The sequence below is a fragment of the Aptenodytes forsteri genome, unplaced genomic scaffold (genome assembly GCF_000699145.1).
Source record: "Aptenodytes forsteri isolate BGI_AS27 unplaced genomic scaffold, ASM69914v1 Scaffold145, whole genome shotgun sequence".
Taxonomy (NCBI): domain Eukaryota; kingdom Metazoa; phylum Chordata; class Aves; order Sphenisciformes; family Spheniscidae; genus Aptenodytes; species Aptenodytes forsteri.
This window is the reverse complement of record NW_008795122.1, coordinates 4023687-4042379: the sequence shown is the minus strand read 5'-3', so window position 1 is coordinate 4042379 and position 18693 is coordinate 4023687. Positions and strand designations below refer to the sequence as shown.

Here is an 18693-nt window from a genome sequence, read left to right as displayed (position 1 = left end):
CGGGAGGCTCAGGGCCGAGGCAGGCCCGGCCCGATGACAGCTCGCCCTGCTTAGGCCTCGAAGCACCAGGGCATGAGGGAAGACATCACCTCAGCATGTCCCATCCCAGCCCCGCCTCAGCGCCCAGGTGTCCAAATCGGCGGAGGGTCGATCCGCATCCTTCTTCCTCAAGTTCTACCGCGTGGCACTTCGTGGTCGTGGCAAGGCGGGAGCCGTTAGTGTCTTAAAAATGACACTGCCGCTTTTAAAATGCTGGAAGCGGCGTGTCAGTAAAGGGTGAGGTGTTATTCTATGAAGCACATCAGGGAGCGTTTGAGGACCTCTAACAGTACAAGCCCAAACATCTCCCACCTGGAGTACCGCGTCCAGCTCTGGGGTCCGCAGCGCAGGAAAGACAGGGACCTGTTGGAGCGGGTCCAGAGGAGGGCCACGAAAATGGTCAGGGGATGAAACGCCTCTCCTCTGAGGAAAGGCTGAGAGTTGGGGTTGTTCAGCCTGGAGAAGAGAAGGCTCCGGGAAGACCTTACGGTGGCCTTTCAGTATATAAAGGGGGGTTATAAGAAAGACTGAGCCCTTCTCTCAGGTGCTGTTGTGACAGGACAAGGGGCAACGGTCTTAAACTGAAAGAGAGTAGGTTTAGATTGGACATAAGGAAGACGTTTTTTATGATGAGGATGGTGAGACGCTGGCACAGGTTGCCCAGAGAAGTTGTGGATGCCCCATCATTGGTAGTGTTCAAGGTCAGGTTGGACGGGGCTTTGAGCAACCTGATGTGGTGAAAGATGTCCCTGCCCATGGCGGGAGGGTTGGACTAGATGATCTTTAACCCAACCATTCTATGATTCTGTGATCTTGTGAATAGGTGAGAGTTTAGATCTAATGAGGAGCTCTCCAGTCACCCCCATCACTTGGGTCAGATACGTTAACATATACCTTTCTAAAGAAAATATTTTTTTATATTCTTAAAAATATTTCCCCTGTAGCAAGTAAAAGGTAATCAGAAAGATAGGTTTCTTTGGTTTTGTTCTGAAAGCCTTGCAAAGGCTGGGTGCGTTTAAGCTGCTAATGACTTGGGGGAGAATGGGGAGGGGGCTTGTGTAGGTCATGCCCAGCTAATATATGACCATCAGTGCTTCTTTCCCCACAAAGTGCAAATGGAGGACACAGTGAATGTGGGGTAACAGGTGTGTAATTTCTTTCTTTCTCCCTACTTCAATAAATCAAATCTTTAACTATACTGAGGTGAAGAGGAGAGCAGAGCAGGAGCTAGGGCAGTGGGTTTCGGTAGCGTGCTGGAAGTCAGGGGACTTGGGTTCTTTTCCTTACTCCCCTACGGGTATGCCAAGTGACATTCTGTGCCGTAGTTTCCTCCTGTGTAAAATGTGTGTATTTATGTGCAAAGATGCTTTCAGAATTGGTTCTGGAGAGAAAATACTTAGACAAACTGGTAGTGTTTCAGCAAGCTGTATTTGGAAGTGACACGATCCCTGTGCACTTGCCAACGTTCTTGTCCCTTTTTACTTTCTGTTTCGTTTCCCGATTTCTTCCATTTTGTTGCAAAGTAAACCCTGCTTGTAGGAAACGGCGCAGGTACCAGAGAAGCAGCCAGAGGCACGTGACTGTTTCTTTCCCTCAGCTGCTTCTCCTCTGTCTTCTGTTTTGCGGCTTCATTTGCTCTGTCATTAGTGGAGTGTCAGTGAAAGGGAAAGCTAGCTGTGAAGAGTTGCAGAAGGACTTTGTGACAGCGAGTGATTTGACTATAAAATAGCAGGTGAAAATCCAGCATTAATAAGTGGAAAATGATGCATGTGTCAGAGCAACAATCATAATGCTGATGCCTTATCTGATACCACTTAGGAAAGAGATCTGGGGGACTATGATACGTAGTTCTATGAAAGTGCCAGCTCCATGCTCAGAAGCACTCTAAAATGTGATTGAAACATTAAGCTTTATTAAGAAAAGAAGAGAAAAATGCAGAATGCCATTGTGATTTTGCATTGTAAATGGTAGCCCACCCTTTTGAAGGTCGTTTGCTCCTCTTGGAACATAGCAGGAGTAGCGAAGAGATTGAGAAGTGACAGGGATGATCAAAGATGTGGAGCAGCTTCGGTACAAGGAACAACTAAATTGTTTCAGATTCTTCAACTTGAAAAAGAGACAGTAGGAGAAAGAACAACAGATCTGTGCTGTCACGAGTGTTACTGGAGGAGCTGAGTAAGGAACAACTTTCTTGCCTTTTCAGACAGATCCTGGGGTGTCAAATGGAATCCGTGAGCGGCAGGCTTAAGATCTGTGAAAACAAGGGGTTGTTTAAGCGAAATGTATTTAAACTATGGAACTGGAGCCACGCCCTTAGCCATTCTCTTCTCACTTGAGAGCAGCCAGCCGGATCCATTGCCCCGCTTAGCTCAGTATCCTCTCCCTGGCAGTAATCTGTAGCAAAAAGCTAGGGAAGAGCACAGGGCCGAAGCAACACTCCTGTGGGGGGCAGGATACTGAGCTAAATGGGGCAGCGGGTGCAAGCTGGCTGCTTCTGCAGTGAGGAATGGCCAAGGGCTGTCCTTCCACCGCTTCAGGGTTCCTGCAGAGGTGCTGGAGTAACCCAAAAGCTGACCTTGACTTAAGGTCCTCTGTTCTCCTGCAGCACCAGGATTTCTCCCGAGCCTGTAAGAACACCAGGGACTGTAGACTCCACCTTTAGCCTCTTCCTCACGAAATTCCCAGAGCTGGATCCTCTGACTGGGCCTGAGCAGGGCCTATGTATCTGCATCGATTCCAGGTATTAGCTTGCTGCAGAGAACCTTTCCTGAGTTCTAGACCGTTCAAACTCTAGCTTGTTCTGCTTTTTAATTTCTTTCTGTCTTTGTTTTCTATTCTATTTCTAATATTTCTATTTCTATACATTTCTGTTTCTTTCTATCGTATTTATTTAATGCTTAAGTTCTGAGACTGATGTGATGATCACTGTATAGATGGATATTGGAAATCAGTCTCTACCCTACCTCGCTTACAAGAGATAGAAGGATGGGGGAAAAAACCCCGGATGTGTGTGGAGGCGAAGTGACTTGCTGTGATTAAGTAAATTCTCAGTGGCAGAGCCAGAGGAAAAAAAAAATCCCCTTCTAGTCTGGTGTTGTTCTCACTTGAGACTATCCCCTCCGTTTTATGGAAGGGAGATGGGAACTAATGAAAACAGAGGTTGGCTGTTGAAAGCCACAGAAAGGTTGCAAGATTTGCTAGACTGTGAGATTTCCTGCCCGTTTTGTACTTGGACCTTACTGCCTCTCTCTCACTAGAATAATTTACCTTCAAATCTTCTTATTTCTTGAAAGTAAAAGCAGACTTTTCTTACCCTTATCCTACAGGAGTTTGTGCTGTCAGAGGTGACGTCTCCAGCAAAGGGCAGTTTGGAGTATCACACCTACTAGGAGTGGGAAATTGTTGAAGATTTCTGCAGTGGACTTGCACAGAAACTACAGACAAAGTAAAACTTCTGCTACTAATGTGTGGCATGATGCTCTAAACTACTGGTGGGGGATGTGGGTAAAGGCTTATCCAGAAGCATTTAGACTGTTTTGTGAAATAAATAGCTGGCCTTAAAATTTTGCAGCTGCTGAGGGAAAAGAGAGACTGTGTGAAGAAGAACAATTAAGACTTGAGTGGATATGGCCAGAAAAAGGGAACAGGTGTGCATTGGGCAAATCCCAGGATACATGATAATATGTCACTCATGTTAGCGCTCCACCTCATTGAGAGGGAATGTTCAAATCTCTCATTTCTGATTCTGCCTTCTGCCCCTTTTTACTTGCTAGCCTCTCCACGCTTCTTTGCTACATCCTTTTTACAGTAAGGAATTGGTGTTTCTTCCTTGTTTTCTATGAACTCCTGGAAGGCACTGGAAAAGTTTGGGGACTCTCCTCGGTTGACTTGCAGACCCACATGTGGCAGAACTAGCTTAAGGAAAGCACTGCTATGAATGATTGACCTCCTCCAAATAAAAGGGGTTTCACATCTAGGGCATGACTTGCTGGCCCGCTCTTGGGCCTGTTGTTGGAGCAGGTATTGCCGACGTTTCACATCTAGGGCATGACTTGCTGGCCGAGCAAGCTTGAAAACTCTTGTATTACCCCTTATGACTTGTTAGTGACTTTCCAAGAGGAAAGAAACCAGTTTTCCTCCTGCTCTAACTGCTGGAGCTCCTGGGAGCTGGTTTCCATCCCAGCGCTGGCCCAAGAGCGGGCTTTGCCTATTCTACTAGTAGTTGTTGCTGGAGGAGCAAAGCACCAAAGTTCAGGGGATGTAGGTGAAGGAGCAGTTAGAGGGCAAGTGCTAGCAAGCTCTGCTTTCCTCTATTCATCCTGCTTGGCGTATGATAGTTGCATCAATTGCTTTATGTTTTGTCCCAGTTTTCCTGCTCTAGGTGTTTTCCGGATAATGGCGAAGATGGTGAGAAGAACATGTGCGTTTTGTTCAGACGGGGAGGCTGGTTCTGTAATGTATATTGCCAAAGAGCGAAATATTGCAGCTCATCAGGATTGTCTGGTGAGTGGCTTTTAGTTGGTCGGTATCTAACAGGAATGGAGAAGAAGGGCTAAAGGGGAAGTTTCCACTGCTTGTCTATTTTTGACTCTACAATGGTGTCTGAATGGTTAGTTACCCAAACCAGCAAGCTTATATTAGATTGAAAAGCTATGGAAAGCAACAGGGCTTGGCCAGAATTTTGGAGAGGGGGAGGAGGAGGAGGACACGGCTGCACAGCTGGACACGTTGTTTTGTGGTGTTTTCATGTGTGTCTGTCCTGATCAACAGTTCTAGACACACAGTCTAGCAGTAGGAATAGGCCTTCTTGAGACACTAAATTGAATGAGGCTTCTCAGACCACAGAAAGTTGTGTGCTTACTTAAACCTTTGCAGGAAAATATTCACATCACTTGATATATCAAGGTAAAAAAACTTGCCAGTCTGTGCCTTATGTAAAATAAGGAATAAAAATAGCAGAAGTTGATTGTATAAAAATATCTGTGAAGCTCTAAGCATGCTACGATCCTAGAATGTATTTACTCTTCTTGCTGTCAAAATGCCTTCCCTTTATTCTGGGATCTTAGTGGCGCTGGTTCTTGGTGTGCAGAATCAATTACAGATGCCATATTTTCCCTTCAGTGAGGGTCGCTTACTGCAGGAGATGGATCTGCTGCTGGAACAGCTTTCTGGCTTTCACTGTTCCAGCTGCCTTATTCTCGCAGGTTTTATGTTTACATCTTTATTTTTCTATCTTTATTTTTCTTCTGCTTTTTTTTTTTTTTTTAGCAGAATGTTTCAGAAACATCTGATACCTATTTTACAGTGTTACTTGGGTGTTTTGTTTGGAACAGGTTTTGTTAGAACTATAATGTTGCTACAATGTTGAAACTTTCTCTCTCTAGCTCTCTTTTTTTTTTTGCGCGACAACTTTACTAATTTCTCTGCCTTCGGCTTCTCTGTGCTGTTTGGGTTTTTTGCAGTTAGCTATCACCTTCTGAGCAGACAGACTGTGCCTGCCAGTTGACATAAGAGTAGCTCGCTTTTGTTTGGAATTAGCTATATATAGTGATTAGAAAAAAGTTGCTAAGAACTTCCCCTTCCTCACTTACTGTCATGGCTCAGCATTCCTGTGGGAATTAAAGTGGCCTGAATGTGCATGTATACATTTTTTGTGGGTTTCTCCCAGGCTTTGTACAATGTTCCTATGTTTCTCATGCAGTCAACTGTTGTCAGCATTGGACTGTGTGGAAACTTTATTACAGAGAAATGTTGCATCTAGCTGTAAGGCTGAAAAACTGGGCAGATAACAAGATGTTCAAGGTGTGGAGGTCTGTCAGCCGAAGAGCTTCTCCTCCTTACTCTGGGTAGCCTGGACTTCCAGACTTTCTTCATTCACATTTCATACTAAGTTCACTTTCTCACCCTGTTATCTTTTCTTAGTTGACCTTCAGGTCGTGTGAAATCTCCTATGTAGACAGAGGAACTTCTTCTGGCTGGGAAAAGGTTTAAGCACAGCTCCCTGTTCAGTGTAGGTGAAACCTCTTAAAAACACAGAGAAAAATCAGCCTTCTTAGGTAGGGCAAGTGCAAGAAGAAAAGATATACCCTTCCCCTCTTTTCTGCACTGGTGACCGAGTCTGTCTATTAATTCTTAATATCGTCTCTTTTGTCTTCAGTTATTTTCCTCAGGATTTGTGGAATCTGAAGAGTATAACCCAGATAATCTGGATATAAGGTTTGATGTGGCATCAGTGTTGAAAGAACTCAAGAGAGGAAAGCGGCTGGTAAGGAGTTTCTTTCTGAATCTGCACTTAGTCCTGTCTCATAGTACTGAAGGTTGTCTGGCCTGTTTTATGCTTAAAAAAATGCAGAAGAGTACTTGGTCCTTCTGTTCTACTAAGATTAGGGAAATTACAGATTTAAAGTTAGAAGCATTGTTTTGACATTATATTTGGTGAAATTTAGTTCATTTTGTATTAAAATGTGTTGGTTTTTCTTTTCCCCCCCTCCCCCAAGACAAAAGACTAAGAGACTAAGTCCTTAGTCTAAGTTTCCTAAGAGACTTTGGTAAAGGACTAAGCCAGTGCCTGAAACAAAATTATGCAATCCATAAGTGTAAAGGGAAACACCTTCTGGTTTTAGCAGAAGGAAGGTTATTTGTATGAGGTTTTTCTTACTGGCTTTGTCCTCAGCTGCCCTCTTCCCTTACCTCCTGGGTGGAACTCTTTTCATTATGAAGTTAGCCTAGAAAACATAAATACAAGCACTAATACCAATAGGAATTGAAATAACTCGGGCAAGATTTAGGGGAGGCGGGGGGAAAGTTGCCCAGTGCCCCCACATAGCGCTCTGCATCATTTTACAAATTCATCAGTATGAAATAGAGTCAAAATAGCAAAAAAAGTGGCTGAAATAATGACCAGGGTACGAGTTTGCAGGAGTGAACTTGCCTGAGGAGTTATACAGAGGCGACTTGCAATGAAAGATTTGATTTTCCCACAGAGGATAGTATTTGCCTTCTGTGGCAAGATTTTCAGTAGCTGCCTTTAATGCTTACCTGCTAAACCTCATCCTGTTCCAGGTGTGCAACTTCTGTCGTAAGAAAGGAGCCACTGTGGGATGTGAGGAAAGAGCCTGTCGCAGAAGTTATCACTACTTTTGTGCACGCTGCGATGATGCAGCAATAGAAACTGATGAAGTAAATGGAGTCTACCGGTATTTAACCAAATATTTTCTAACTAATTATTGTCAAAGTTTTGGTAGTGGTGTCAGGAAGAGAGACTTAAAAATTGTGTGGTTTTTAAAGTTTTTTAAAAAGGAAATATGTTCTCCTCTCTTAAAGTGATGCTTGATCCTCTGTTCCCAAGCAATAGGGGAAATGTTTTCCTTTCACAGGAAAACATCACAGCAGTGGGAAGGAATCTATTCAGTGTTTGAGCCTGTAACACACCTGAAAGATCACGAGGCCAGAACTGAGGAAGTCAGTCCTTACTGGCTATCTAGCTAGTCTTCAAGGACCAAGATTTTTTTTAATGTCACTCAAGTTCTGTTGGTTCAGAAGCTTCAGTAAATGTTGTCTGAGCACAGACCAGGCTATAGCACTTCTAGGTCTGTTCACATTAGGCAAATTCTGGTCATTTTCCCTCCATATGCCAGCAGAGAACTTTGTATTCCTGCCAAATACCTTCTTATGTTTCAAGTACTTTGCTAGCATTAACACAATTAAACAGACTTTAAGTAAATTTTCTGTCCTGATCATGCTAGTCCTGGTTTCCGCTGCCCTTGGGCTGCCTGCATTGCCATTAGATGGAACGAGTTGTTTGGAGGATGCAGATGAAGGGGTTGAGAAATTGGGACTTTAGGGACCTTTTGGAGTGCTGAAGGTAAAGTCTGAGGTGCATAAAAGCCCTGATGTCCATTTCTGTGCAAGGCCAGAGAGATCACAGGCCATGTTAGTCTTAGATTAACCTGGTAGACCATCTAATCACTACTTGTTTCAGGAAGACATGGACTAGTGCAGTCCTTAGTAGTAGTGGAAGGTGGGTCCTTTTGTGTCAAAACACTTGCACTCCTGGCTGCTTCACTAGGGCGCTCAGTCCAAAATAAATACGTCTTTCTGCAAGGCTGTAAGCCCATCTGTATAGGGAAGATGGTATGTTTAGTTTATGCTTATAAAGCCTTCAGGATTCTGCAAAGCCCATGAAAGAGTGTAGCTGGGAAGATGGAAACTTTCCGTGATCACAGAATAAATGGCTCTCATCATATAGCTTTAGAAAGGATACCTCAGGCTGAAGAAGACTGAACTTCTCAAGATGTTGAAAAATTAATGGGACTGATAACAGTCTACATACAAACTGATAAAGAAGTGGTTGAATATATAGTATGATTTGGTGGTTTTCTGAGCTGGTGACCTTGGAGGTTTGGAAGAGGGACCCTTAAAAATGCCTTGTATTAAGTCACTGAGACTAGTTGCTTGTCCTATAAAGAAATACAGGAAACTAGGCTATAGCAACCTGTATTGAAGAGACGAAAAAGGACTGGATTAGAGAAAGATGGTGAGGCAGGTTTCAGGGATTTGAACCCAAAGACTTTTGCACAGTACCAGCGGCATAAATAAAGCACAAAATTTGTCGCTAGCCTGAAATTATTGGAGAGAAGACTAACAGGAATTGAAAAACAGTGGACGTGGATTGACAGCCCCACACACTTTTTCATGGTGAAATCTAACATGCTGAAAAGCATACCAAAAGAGAGACTTCCTTCGAGAGAGAGATGGTGTTTTCAAATTCTGAGTTGCCATCGTTGTGATGATGAGCAGTGATTATCAAAACAAATAGAGCAGAACAAAAAAGAGAAGGCATACAGTGCTATGGAAGTGGCTAGTAAGAGCAGAGGTGGGGAAATAAGCGTAATTTGTACTGCCATCTTGCAAAAATGATAGTAGGGAAGTGCTTCCAAATAAAGTGGCTTGAGTAGTAAAAGGTATTGTCTGTTCTTTATAAGATGTTCTTGTACTTAGGAAGGTTGTTTTTAACTGGGACAGAATAGAATTAAAGGGAGGGGAGGAAAAAACCGACCTCCAAAGGGCAATATTAGAAATTTAGAGTTGTAAATAAGGTGCCTCCAGTACTTAGCTTTCTGATTGAATTGTTAGGCATGCATAAATCTCTTTTTGTGCATCAAAATGAATTTCATGCAAAAAAGCTGGCTCGTCAAGGAAACAGACTGCGTTTCTAAGGTCAGTGCTTCTATTTTGTTAAAATAAAAGAATGACAATAATTAGAAAATGTCCTAGCAAATGCAGTTCCCTTTAAAAATTGCTTCCAAACACTTGAGCATTAGACTTGGCAAATAGATTTGTAATGAAGAGATCTGCCAAACCACACTCTTGACAAGGCAGTTTTGCTTAAAAAGTGATTTGGGATCCTTCTGTAAGAAAGGCATATTATAGAAGCTGGTTCACATTCTGTACACGTTATTGTATCCAGAAGATAAGGAATATTTCCAGCTGTATTTCTTGCATTTTGCATCTTCCAAGGAATTCACATTGCTCTCCTAGAAAATATTCCCATCTCGCATATTACTAAAGTCTTTAAGGCATGAATGGATTGAACAGCTTTAAGCTACTGGATCTCAGACGGGGTGCCCTACTTCCTCAGGATTTGGGGACCACCTCATCAGCACTGGGCAGTGGAAATGGAGGGGCACAGAGGTCTCCAGGCAAGTAACCGGTACTGCACGTGGCAGTGCAGTGCTGTGTGGCTGTGCCAGCATGTCAGGCAGGGCTTATAAGTTGAAGCTCACTGGTAAGCAGATACATCTAAAGAGGTTCTGGACCTGGCCTGAGTGGTACAGGGCAAGGGGGCAGAACAGCAGTAGCTACAATCAAGCAATATTAGTACTGTGGTATTTCATCTTGACAGCATGAATCTCATTTTAATAAGGCGTTTCAATAAGAGTACCTCTGCCACAGTGTTTGATTGCCACACCAGATGAAATGTGTCTGACTCAGGATTTAAACAGTGAGCAAGTCCAAACAGAGTGGGGTAATGGAACTGATAATTCAAAGCTTCAGTGTTCAGAGTCCACCGAGGCTCTAAAAGTACGAATACAAGCTTGCGCATGTATGTGACTTTACAGCAGGTGCTTTTCTAGGTGGGTAAGGCTGAACAAAAATCCTGATAATTTTTTTAAGCGTCTTTCAATTTACATTCAATGAAAAGAGGGGAAAATATCTGTTAAAATCAGTCAGCATAACTGTTTACATATTTATTAATACTTTTTCTCTTTTTCTTAAAATTGAACTTAAATTTTAGAGTGTTCTGCCCAAAACATGACCCAGGCAATAGGACCAATCACTATGGTGAGTTTCTTTAATGGCTTCGTTGATTTCATTTGTTTTAAAAGTTTGCATCCTACAGTCAATAACTCATTTGAACAAAATAAATGTTACTCCACCTTTATATCAAGTGGTGGTTTTCTAATCTTGCAGGAGTGGTTTGGTTGAGATCCATGCATATGCACAAAAATCGAGAAGGTTTTTTGAAGTAGGAAATGTTTATATTTTCTCTTCTCCAAATCTCCCTCAAAACTGACTTAAAACACTGTGGACCTGATCCTTCATGGAATTATTCTGTGTGCGGGCAGGTAGGCCCAAGCAGCTTGTAAAATCCACGTGAGGGATGAGAGCCACGCTAACGAGTGATGTGCAAGCTTGCACTTGATTAGCAAAGAGGGGGCTGTTACAGGAGTGGTCACCTTGGGATTTTTATCTGTAGTTACGTTAAAACGTTCATATTTGCATCTTCCATATTCACAGCAGTAGTTTTTTATGTAGGGCCTTTCATTCTGAAGGATCCCAAAGAGCTTTTGAAGTGTAACAAAAGGGTTACACAACGCCTGTTTAAGAATTGCTTCCTTTGCTACAGAAATGCAGCTTAATTTGGCAGTCCTGGTCCTTGCTGATTCAGGGGTAGTCAGGAATCTCACTGAATTAACCAACCAAAGCTGTGACTTTGTTAACCTAATGCATACAATCCTGCTCAAAACGGAGTGAGTCCTAGACTGGCCTTCACTTTGAAGTTAAGCTCAGTCGGACTGTGAGCACTAATGCTAAGAGTGTTGTGCTCCCACTGAAGTCTAGCAAACTTTGGCTAATCTTCTTGACAAAGTCTGGCTCCACCCTGATGCCACTCAAGGGGTGGGTTAGGTGATTATCATTTAAACTTTTAGCCATAAGGCCTGGGGCTTCTTAGCCAGACATACAGTCCGTTTAACTCCTGATATTGCTATGGTTCACTAAACAAATGCAGCTTCTTATTTCACGTAGTAGTTTTGCTTTTTACTTATCTGTAGTTCTGAGGCCTGACAATCCCTCCCTTTTTAAAATTAATTTGATTTCTGTGGTCTAATGGTTGTTAGTTTGTTGGGTCTGTCCAGGGTCCCAGGTGGTCTCCTGCCCAGGTACTAGACAGGGCCAGGATTGCTTCGTTTCCAGTATGAGATGAGATTAAGGCATTAGGTCACCTCCTTCATAAGGAAGGCTTAAATCTTACAAGGTTGAAGGTTTTAGTGCCTTCAGGTGCTGCATATACAATGTATGGCCTGTTCCCTGAGAAGAGAGTTTTCTCCTAGAGGAGATCTTCCAGAGCCACTTAATTTGGAAACCCTCTGTTTATGAGGGGCAAATGGATTCTGCTGGCAGTGTCTGCCTTGCCTCCTGAATGAGCTTCTCCCACCTCTGTCTGAGAGAGTAGCTGTACCCCAGGAGGTGGGGAGCAGCTGTGAGAGTTGGGTAAATGATGCTTGGTTCCCTAAGCCCAATGTCTCCTGCCTCTGAGCAGCTCTCAGACGCATGCGTGGTGCTCAATAGCCAGGAGTATCTGCTGATTAGTTGGCTGAAGTAGCAGGTACTCTGGCCCACTCCTGGCCCATCTGGGCAGGCAGGGGACACGTGTGCTGAGGGTGTTTGCAGGTCCGCACAGGGCGGGGACCGAGACAGGCTGGGATGGAAGCGCTGTGGCTCCATGGTAGAGTTTTGACTTTCAGGATCCAACCCAGGTGAAGTAGCTCAGCTGTTCTCCTGGGGCAGGCTGAGCCAGCGCTGGGCCGTGTGAGAGCAGGAGCTGGTACAAAAGGGCTGCCTCTCAAGGCCTGTTTTCCCCAGTAGCTTAGAGAAAATGGGGTCAAGGAACACCCCCTTGTTCTTGGTCCAGACAACATTTCTGTGCTGAAATGTCAGGGCTCTGCTGTGTGATTGGAAGGGGATAGGGTGCCTTAGGGGCCAAGAGGTCTCCTTATTTCTGTGCTGAAATGTCAGGGCTCTGCTTTGTGATTGGAAATCCTCCAATCTCGCAGCTCTGTGCAGCAGGGATGGGAGGGCAGTTTGGACTTGGAAACAGGCTCCAACCTCTGCTTAACTGGAAGTGTTGGATGTGCCCAGAGTAAAGGCTGACAAACGTAGAGGAGCGGAGAACACTGTGGGGAGCAGGAAGAGTTGGGCTGCTCTTCGGACTGTGTTCCTCTCGTTTTATAAGACATCCCTAAAGCAAACATCAGGAAGAGCTGAGAAAATCCTACCACAGGTCAAAGATGTGCTAGACAGCAAGGAACACTTTGTACCTACACCAGCATCTCCTAGATTGCTCCAAATCAGGCCACCCAGCTCTATTTTGGATGAAGTAAGAGGCTATGATTTCCTTTCAGGCCATGAAAAATGCAAATGTACAGCACCGGTACCCAAAACCCAAACTTGTTTCAGCAGCCTTCCTGTACCAACAGTAACTCCTCATTCCTCTTAATAGGATGATTTCTAACAGGAAAAACCTTACTAAGTGCTGCCCAAAGGATGTAGAGTTAAACAGGAAGGGGGCATATAACCCCACTGCGTTTAAAACCCTCAGGTTTTGGTGGGTGGCTGAACTCTTCTCTAGCTTTCTCTGCTCCTGCCATGTCTTCCTTGCCAGAGTTAGCCTTCTCTGCTTGTGATGCTGTAGCTGTTTTCAGCAGCTGCCAGTTATGATGTTGGAGAGAGGCTGGTGCATGCTAATAGAAAGGACAGAGCAAAAGCAGATGATTTTGCGGAGATCTCATACCATGTCACTAAAACCACTTTGTAGCATAAATAATACTAAACTTACAAGTCAAATTGCCTCTGGAGGCTTTCTAGGAGGGTCGTCGTAATGATGAAAAACCTAATGCCATTTGCGTGTCTTTGGGACACCTGAAATAATTCTTTATGCAGTCTTAGTTTTGAGGGTGTATTAACATAAACAAGAATTGGCTGGAAAAAAACCAGTCATCTTTCATAAATTTGCCTGAAGCTTTTACCACTTAGAGGTAGTGCTGCTGCCAGGGAGAATAAGTTCACTCTGCCACAGTGAAAAATCTTATGTTAAAAACTGGGGTTTGATTTACTGAGGTAAAAGGCAAAGTGATACCCTAATGCTACAGTGATTTGCACTTCTTCCTAATGGTTCAGGCTTGTAATTTTTCTTACATGGAAATAATGTGAATTCCACTGAAATGTCAGGTATTTGGGGAAGCTGAAACATACTCTTGCCTTGCCACCCGAAGTGCCTTACTTCTGTAGCTTTTTGGGAAAAAGAATTTGAATGATGTGAAATCGTCGGTTTGAAGTTGACACATATTTGTTACTTTGTTGTTTCTTGATTCCTAGATGCAGCTAATAAGAGGAGAAGGCATGCACTGAAATCTTCCACCATCATGGAACAAATGGTAATTCTGAATTAAGTAGTTCTAAAACAGGAACCCACATCTGCTATAGCAAAGGACTTCGTTAGTGAAGTATTTTGGCAGTGTATTCAGAAAGAGACTTCCTCACAGAAGCAATAACTTTTCCTTTACAGCTGCCTTGTTTTGATCTTGTCATTCTGTTAAAACAAAACTGTTTGCATTTGGAGCTGCTTCAGGCAGAGCCAATGCTGCCCTCAGGTAACACGGCACAAATGTGATAGGAACCTCCGAACCAGGCTGACTTGGTGGCTGTGATCTTGACATGACCAGAAAGAGCTTCCCTTTGGGGGCTCCTTTTCTTTGGAAGCACTCAGATTTGCTTAGCGCTTCACTCAGTTTCCATGAAAAACTGCTTTTGATGAGTCACTTGGCCTTTTAAACTGGCACTTACTCATTTGTGAGCCTGCGCTTGTGGTAAATCTGGCACATTTTCATTGCAGATCAGGTAGTTCTCAGCTCTGCCAGTGAAGATGGCCTTCCCAAGGGTTGGGGAGCTATCAAGCAGAGCATCCCTCTGGTTGGAGGGGGAGTTGTTTTAGAGGCTGTTGTTAAAATAAGCTGTACTTACAGGTTTTCTAAGTTTTGAGGTGATTCTCTTGGCTCCACAGAAGTATGCATGGGAACTCCCATTGACTCTTGGGGGGAGCGGGGGTGGGATTTCTCCTTTCTAGAGGGATTAGCATCCAGCTTTCCTTGGGGAAAAACTTCTGCCTTTTCCAGGTCTTGAGATTAAAGGGAGGTCATGTGAGGGGATGTGGATGATCTTTGCAGCTTTTATGTAGTACTCTTATAAGGGTAGGTTATTTGTCTCCAAGAATTTCTCAGCTGTAAATCCACTTACGTTCCTGGTATTGTAACTGAGATTCATTTGACCTGTTACCCATGGTAATGTGCTGTTTCTGCTGCTCTCCAGTGCTAGTGATCTCGGAAATCAGTACAAACACTGCAAATAAGAAGCTGAGGGGCTCCAGGATTTAGCACTGTGGGATAGTTTACCATTGAGTAAGCAATGCATTTTTACACTGGTGGCGTTTTGTGGCAGAGCTTAAGAATTATTTGTAGTACTGCGCTATGACGTGGAACAGCAGAGAATGACTGTGTCCTGCCCAAAGGAAAAGAAAAATATTCCCCCGCTCTTCTCAAATCCTTTCTAGTGTTACATCAGGTCTAGGGAGCTAAACATCATTTGCACTGGGAGTTAGCAGTAGGCATTTGTTAACATCTGTGCCATTTGCAAATGCAGTAATTAAGGAGGGTGGTGTCCCAGGTGTCGGGCTTTTCTTAAAGAGTTTGTGCTTTGAAGCGATTTTTGCTTCCCTTCTTAAAAATGGAATGTCTGGAGAGGAATATCATTAGCTGTGCAGAGAAGCTGACTGTGTTCGCAGAAGTATGGGCTGCTTTTTATCTTTCTGCTAATACAGAGGTAAGATAATGAAAACAAAGCAGTAAATGTCAGTATGATGTAAAAATATGTTGTTTTGATTTTTTTACAGAGCGCAGAAGAGACAGCGGAAGAAAACAGTTTACGGATACTAAAAAGAAAAAACAACAGGCATAAAGGTGCGACTCACTTTATAGAACAACTAGGGGATACTGTGATCTGTTACGTTGAAATTCAGAGCTTGGAGATGGTTGACAGCAGCGATGCTGCAAAGGTATCTTTATTATTCTCCCGAGACGAGTGACTCTCCAAGCTCTGGCAAGGGAGCGGAAGTCTGATTTGCAGAGTGACTGTGCAGGTTTTAATAGTTGTGCGGCAAACAAACCTCAGTGCTTTGGCCGAGACTTGCTGTGTGATGTGAACCGGTGAATTCACCCGGGAATGCCCCTGCTCTGGCTGGCTGCTGTGTTCAGCTGTGTGTCTCCAGCAAACAGGGGTGCCTCTGCCTGACTGCCCCCGCCTCCATATCAGTACAGTTAAATGTAAAATGTAATCATTTCTTCTTCACCTCGGTCTCCTTGGGCTGAGCTCCTCTTGAAGGAGAAGGGTGCAGTTCTGCCAGGTGGTGCTCTGGAATGGGTTAGCAGAGGAGGTGCTGTGAGGAGCGGGGGCTTGAGCAGTAACCCAGCAGTGAGAGAGGAGTTCAGCACACCTTGAACAGGAGCTCTGGCTCACCGGGTAGGAATGGGACTTGCTAAACGCTGCTACAGTTATTGCTGCCACCGCACGCTTATGTTATTTTGAACGCTAGATGTACATAGGGTGCTTAGCACAATGTGGTATTTTCCTGCATAAATATGGTATTACAACAGTGAAATCAACCACTGGACCCATCCTTCAGTTCTGCAGTTTTCATGTTACCCCAAAAGTCCTGCTGCAATTGCTTGTCGGGATTATGCTGTCGCTTGGAAGTTTGGAAGGCATTAGTGGTGATTATTCGCCTTCCCATGGCTATGCTTAGTATATGGGCACGGTATTGTAACAGTAGGTGGCTGCCTAATGTTTTTTCTGAATTTTTACTACCACTATAAAGAACAGGGAACCTATAAAGAATCCTGAAATACTTGTAGGGCATCTGGTGTAAGTGAAATGACTTTTCTTTTCTCACAAATGTCTCCAGTAAAAAGTAACATTGTTTTTAATGGAGACTGGCAGACTTCTGTGAGCTGTCTGATAGCCCTTTCCTTTTGAACAGCCCATTGAACTGATCTTACTGAAACCTGTCACTGACCTGCTGCTCTGAGATGAAGAAAAAATAGGTAGTTATTTCCCTAGCAGTCCAAATCTGACAAAGTAGGTGTATAAAATGGGCTGTAATAACCAAGTTTAATGCCTGGATCACTTGGAGTAAAAATAGACTTAATTCTCTTACCAAATCCAATACTGATTCACTTCTTGCACTATTTTCTGTCCTTTAGCCTGTTCAGTCCATGGTGTGGTCCTGAGGACTGGAAGAAAAAAAAAAGGCAAGACAAAGCACTTGCTTTCCTATACTAGGGGATATCAGGAGGCTTTAGGAATGGTGCATTTAGAGTTGTGGAGATATTTGCTTTTGATGAATGAAGCCAAATCTAGAGCTTAGGTAATTCTATACCCAGTGCAATGTTTACGTTTGCTTGACCACATTTTTGTTCCCACTGAAAAGGGCTGAATGGGTAACTGGAGGAGCCACAGATTTGCATAAGTGTTTGTTACTGGAAGAGGGACTTAAACCAAAGTCTTTGTTTCTGAAGCGAGCGAGTGAAGCCCATGCAGCTGTGGTCAGGATCACTTCTGTATGAGAGTGTGTGTTTTTATGTTTTAACAGTCCGAATAGACTTTCTTAGGAAATGCAAGCAAGCCGGGCTTCTGGATGACATATTTGAAGAAATGCTGGACACACTTCACCTGGCGCAGGAGAAACTGATGGATGACAACACTTCAGAAACAGGTATGGAGACCCATGGGGGACTCTGCTCTCAGAGCAGAAATGCTGATCTGAATGCCAGGCACTCGGCCCTGGGTCACCTTCCTGAGGATACTTCTGTAGTGCCAAATAACTGGGTCCTGTCTTATTTCTGCAGCTGCACAGCATGTGGAGAGTGAGTATTTTTTGGTATACCCGTGTCAGCAGAGGGGAAGAGCTGCCAACTCAGCATGCTCTAGTAAGGCCTTCAAACTTTGAATTTTTGAAGCCACCTTTTACCCATTGGCATAAGCATAGGTAGGTTCAGCCAGACCTCTTCTCCCAGGCACTGAAGAAGAGAGAGGTCCTGAAAAGAACCAGGAGGTTTTATTTGGATCATGAGTCTGTGTTGTTCTTACAGCTTCACAGAGGGACCAGCTACCTGTTAATATCAATCAGCCCTCTCTTTTGAGGGAGAAATCCCTGAGTATGTACATTTTGTCAACTGTTAGTGTGTATTTGGGGGTTTTATGGGTTTAATTATCAGCTTGTATGAAGCACTTTGTTCTTGGAGGATTCCACTCTAATGCTGCTTTGTCCACAACACAGTTAAAAAAGAGAATTTCAAACCTTCCTCTCCTATTGTCCTCCCAGTTTTACAAAGTTATGAATAATACCTTTGGATAAAGGATGCTAATTTATGCAAAGTAACTGAAGCACATGCATGGAAAGTGAAATGTCCCACCTGGCTAAATCTTCCTCGCGAGCAGCTTGCGTGTAACATGGCAGCAGCTGCTAGAAGCAGTAATGAAGTCCAGGGCACATTAGGGGTTCAAAGGTTTTCACCATTAAGCAAACCTCTTAGCGGTCATGCAAACTCTGTAGGTGTTTGTTTTGTTTCATTGGAAGCCTCAGTTATGAAACTGAGACATAATTTTGGGCTGGTTTTTAACATCGAACAGCGATAGCACTGTCCCACCTGTCACATGGTCTGTCAAGAGGAATTGGTATGGTCAGTCCTGCCATTACACGTGCAGTCCTGACACGACTGTTCACCTGGTGCAGACCCAGAAAGGGAATTACAGGTAGGTCCCTTTTCCTGTTTTCTGTATGAAACTAAAAAAAAAAAAAGAAAGTAGAATTGAGAAATTGATCCTTCTTTCTCAATATATGAGAAGGAAGATATCTTAAAACCTCAAGCAATCGGTATGATATAAAATAAGTACTGTTTCGTGCTACTTCTAATGTAGGGCTCTGCATTAATGCAAGGGTTCTGTAAACTTTTGTTCAGTAATATTAAATCAAATTATCTCTTTCCCCAGAGTATGAAGAGACGGTGATATCACTCTTTGACTGTGGACTGTTTGAAAATGTACTGACAAATATTCATTCAGGTATGTGAAAAAAGCTGTCAGAGCATAGAATCGTTTAGGTTGGAAAAGACCTTTAAGATCATCAAGTCCAACCGTTAACCTAGCACTGCCAAGTCCACCACTAAACCATGTCCCTAAGCACCACGTCTACGTGTCTTTTAAATACTTCCAGGGATGATGACTCCACGACTTCCCTGGGCAGCCTGTTCCAATGCTTGG

General features: G+C 43.6%; 1 protein-coding gene across 1 annotated transcript in view; it reads left to right on the top strand.

The window, feature by feature from the left end:
• Positions 1–18693, top strand: part of SETDB2 (SET domain bifurcated 2) — a 51423-nt gene that overhangs the window by 25815 nt on the left and 6915 nt on the right. The window contains exons 16-25 of the mRNA XM_009277147.2: positions 110–276; positions 2645–2779; positions 4407–4542; positions 6197–6304; positions 7102–7235; positions 10337–10383; positions 13699–13757; positions 15269–15335; positions 17024–17146; positions 18424–18495. Coding sequence (XP_009275422.2) covers positions 110–276; positions 2645–2779; positions 4407–4542; positions 6197–6304; positions 7102–7235; positions 10337–10383; positions 13699–13757; positions 15269–15335; positions 17024–17146; positions 18424–18495 — 1048 coding nt within the window. The remainder of the gene's footprint in view (positions 1–109; positions 277–2644; positions 2780–4406; positions 4543–6196; positions 6305–7101; positions 7236–10336; positions 10384–13698; positions 13758–15268; positions 15336–17023; positions 17147–18423; positions 18496–18693) is intronic.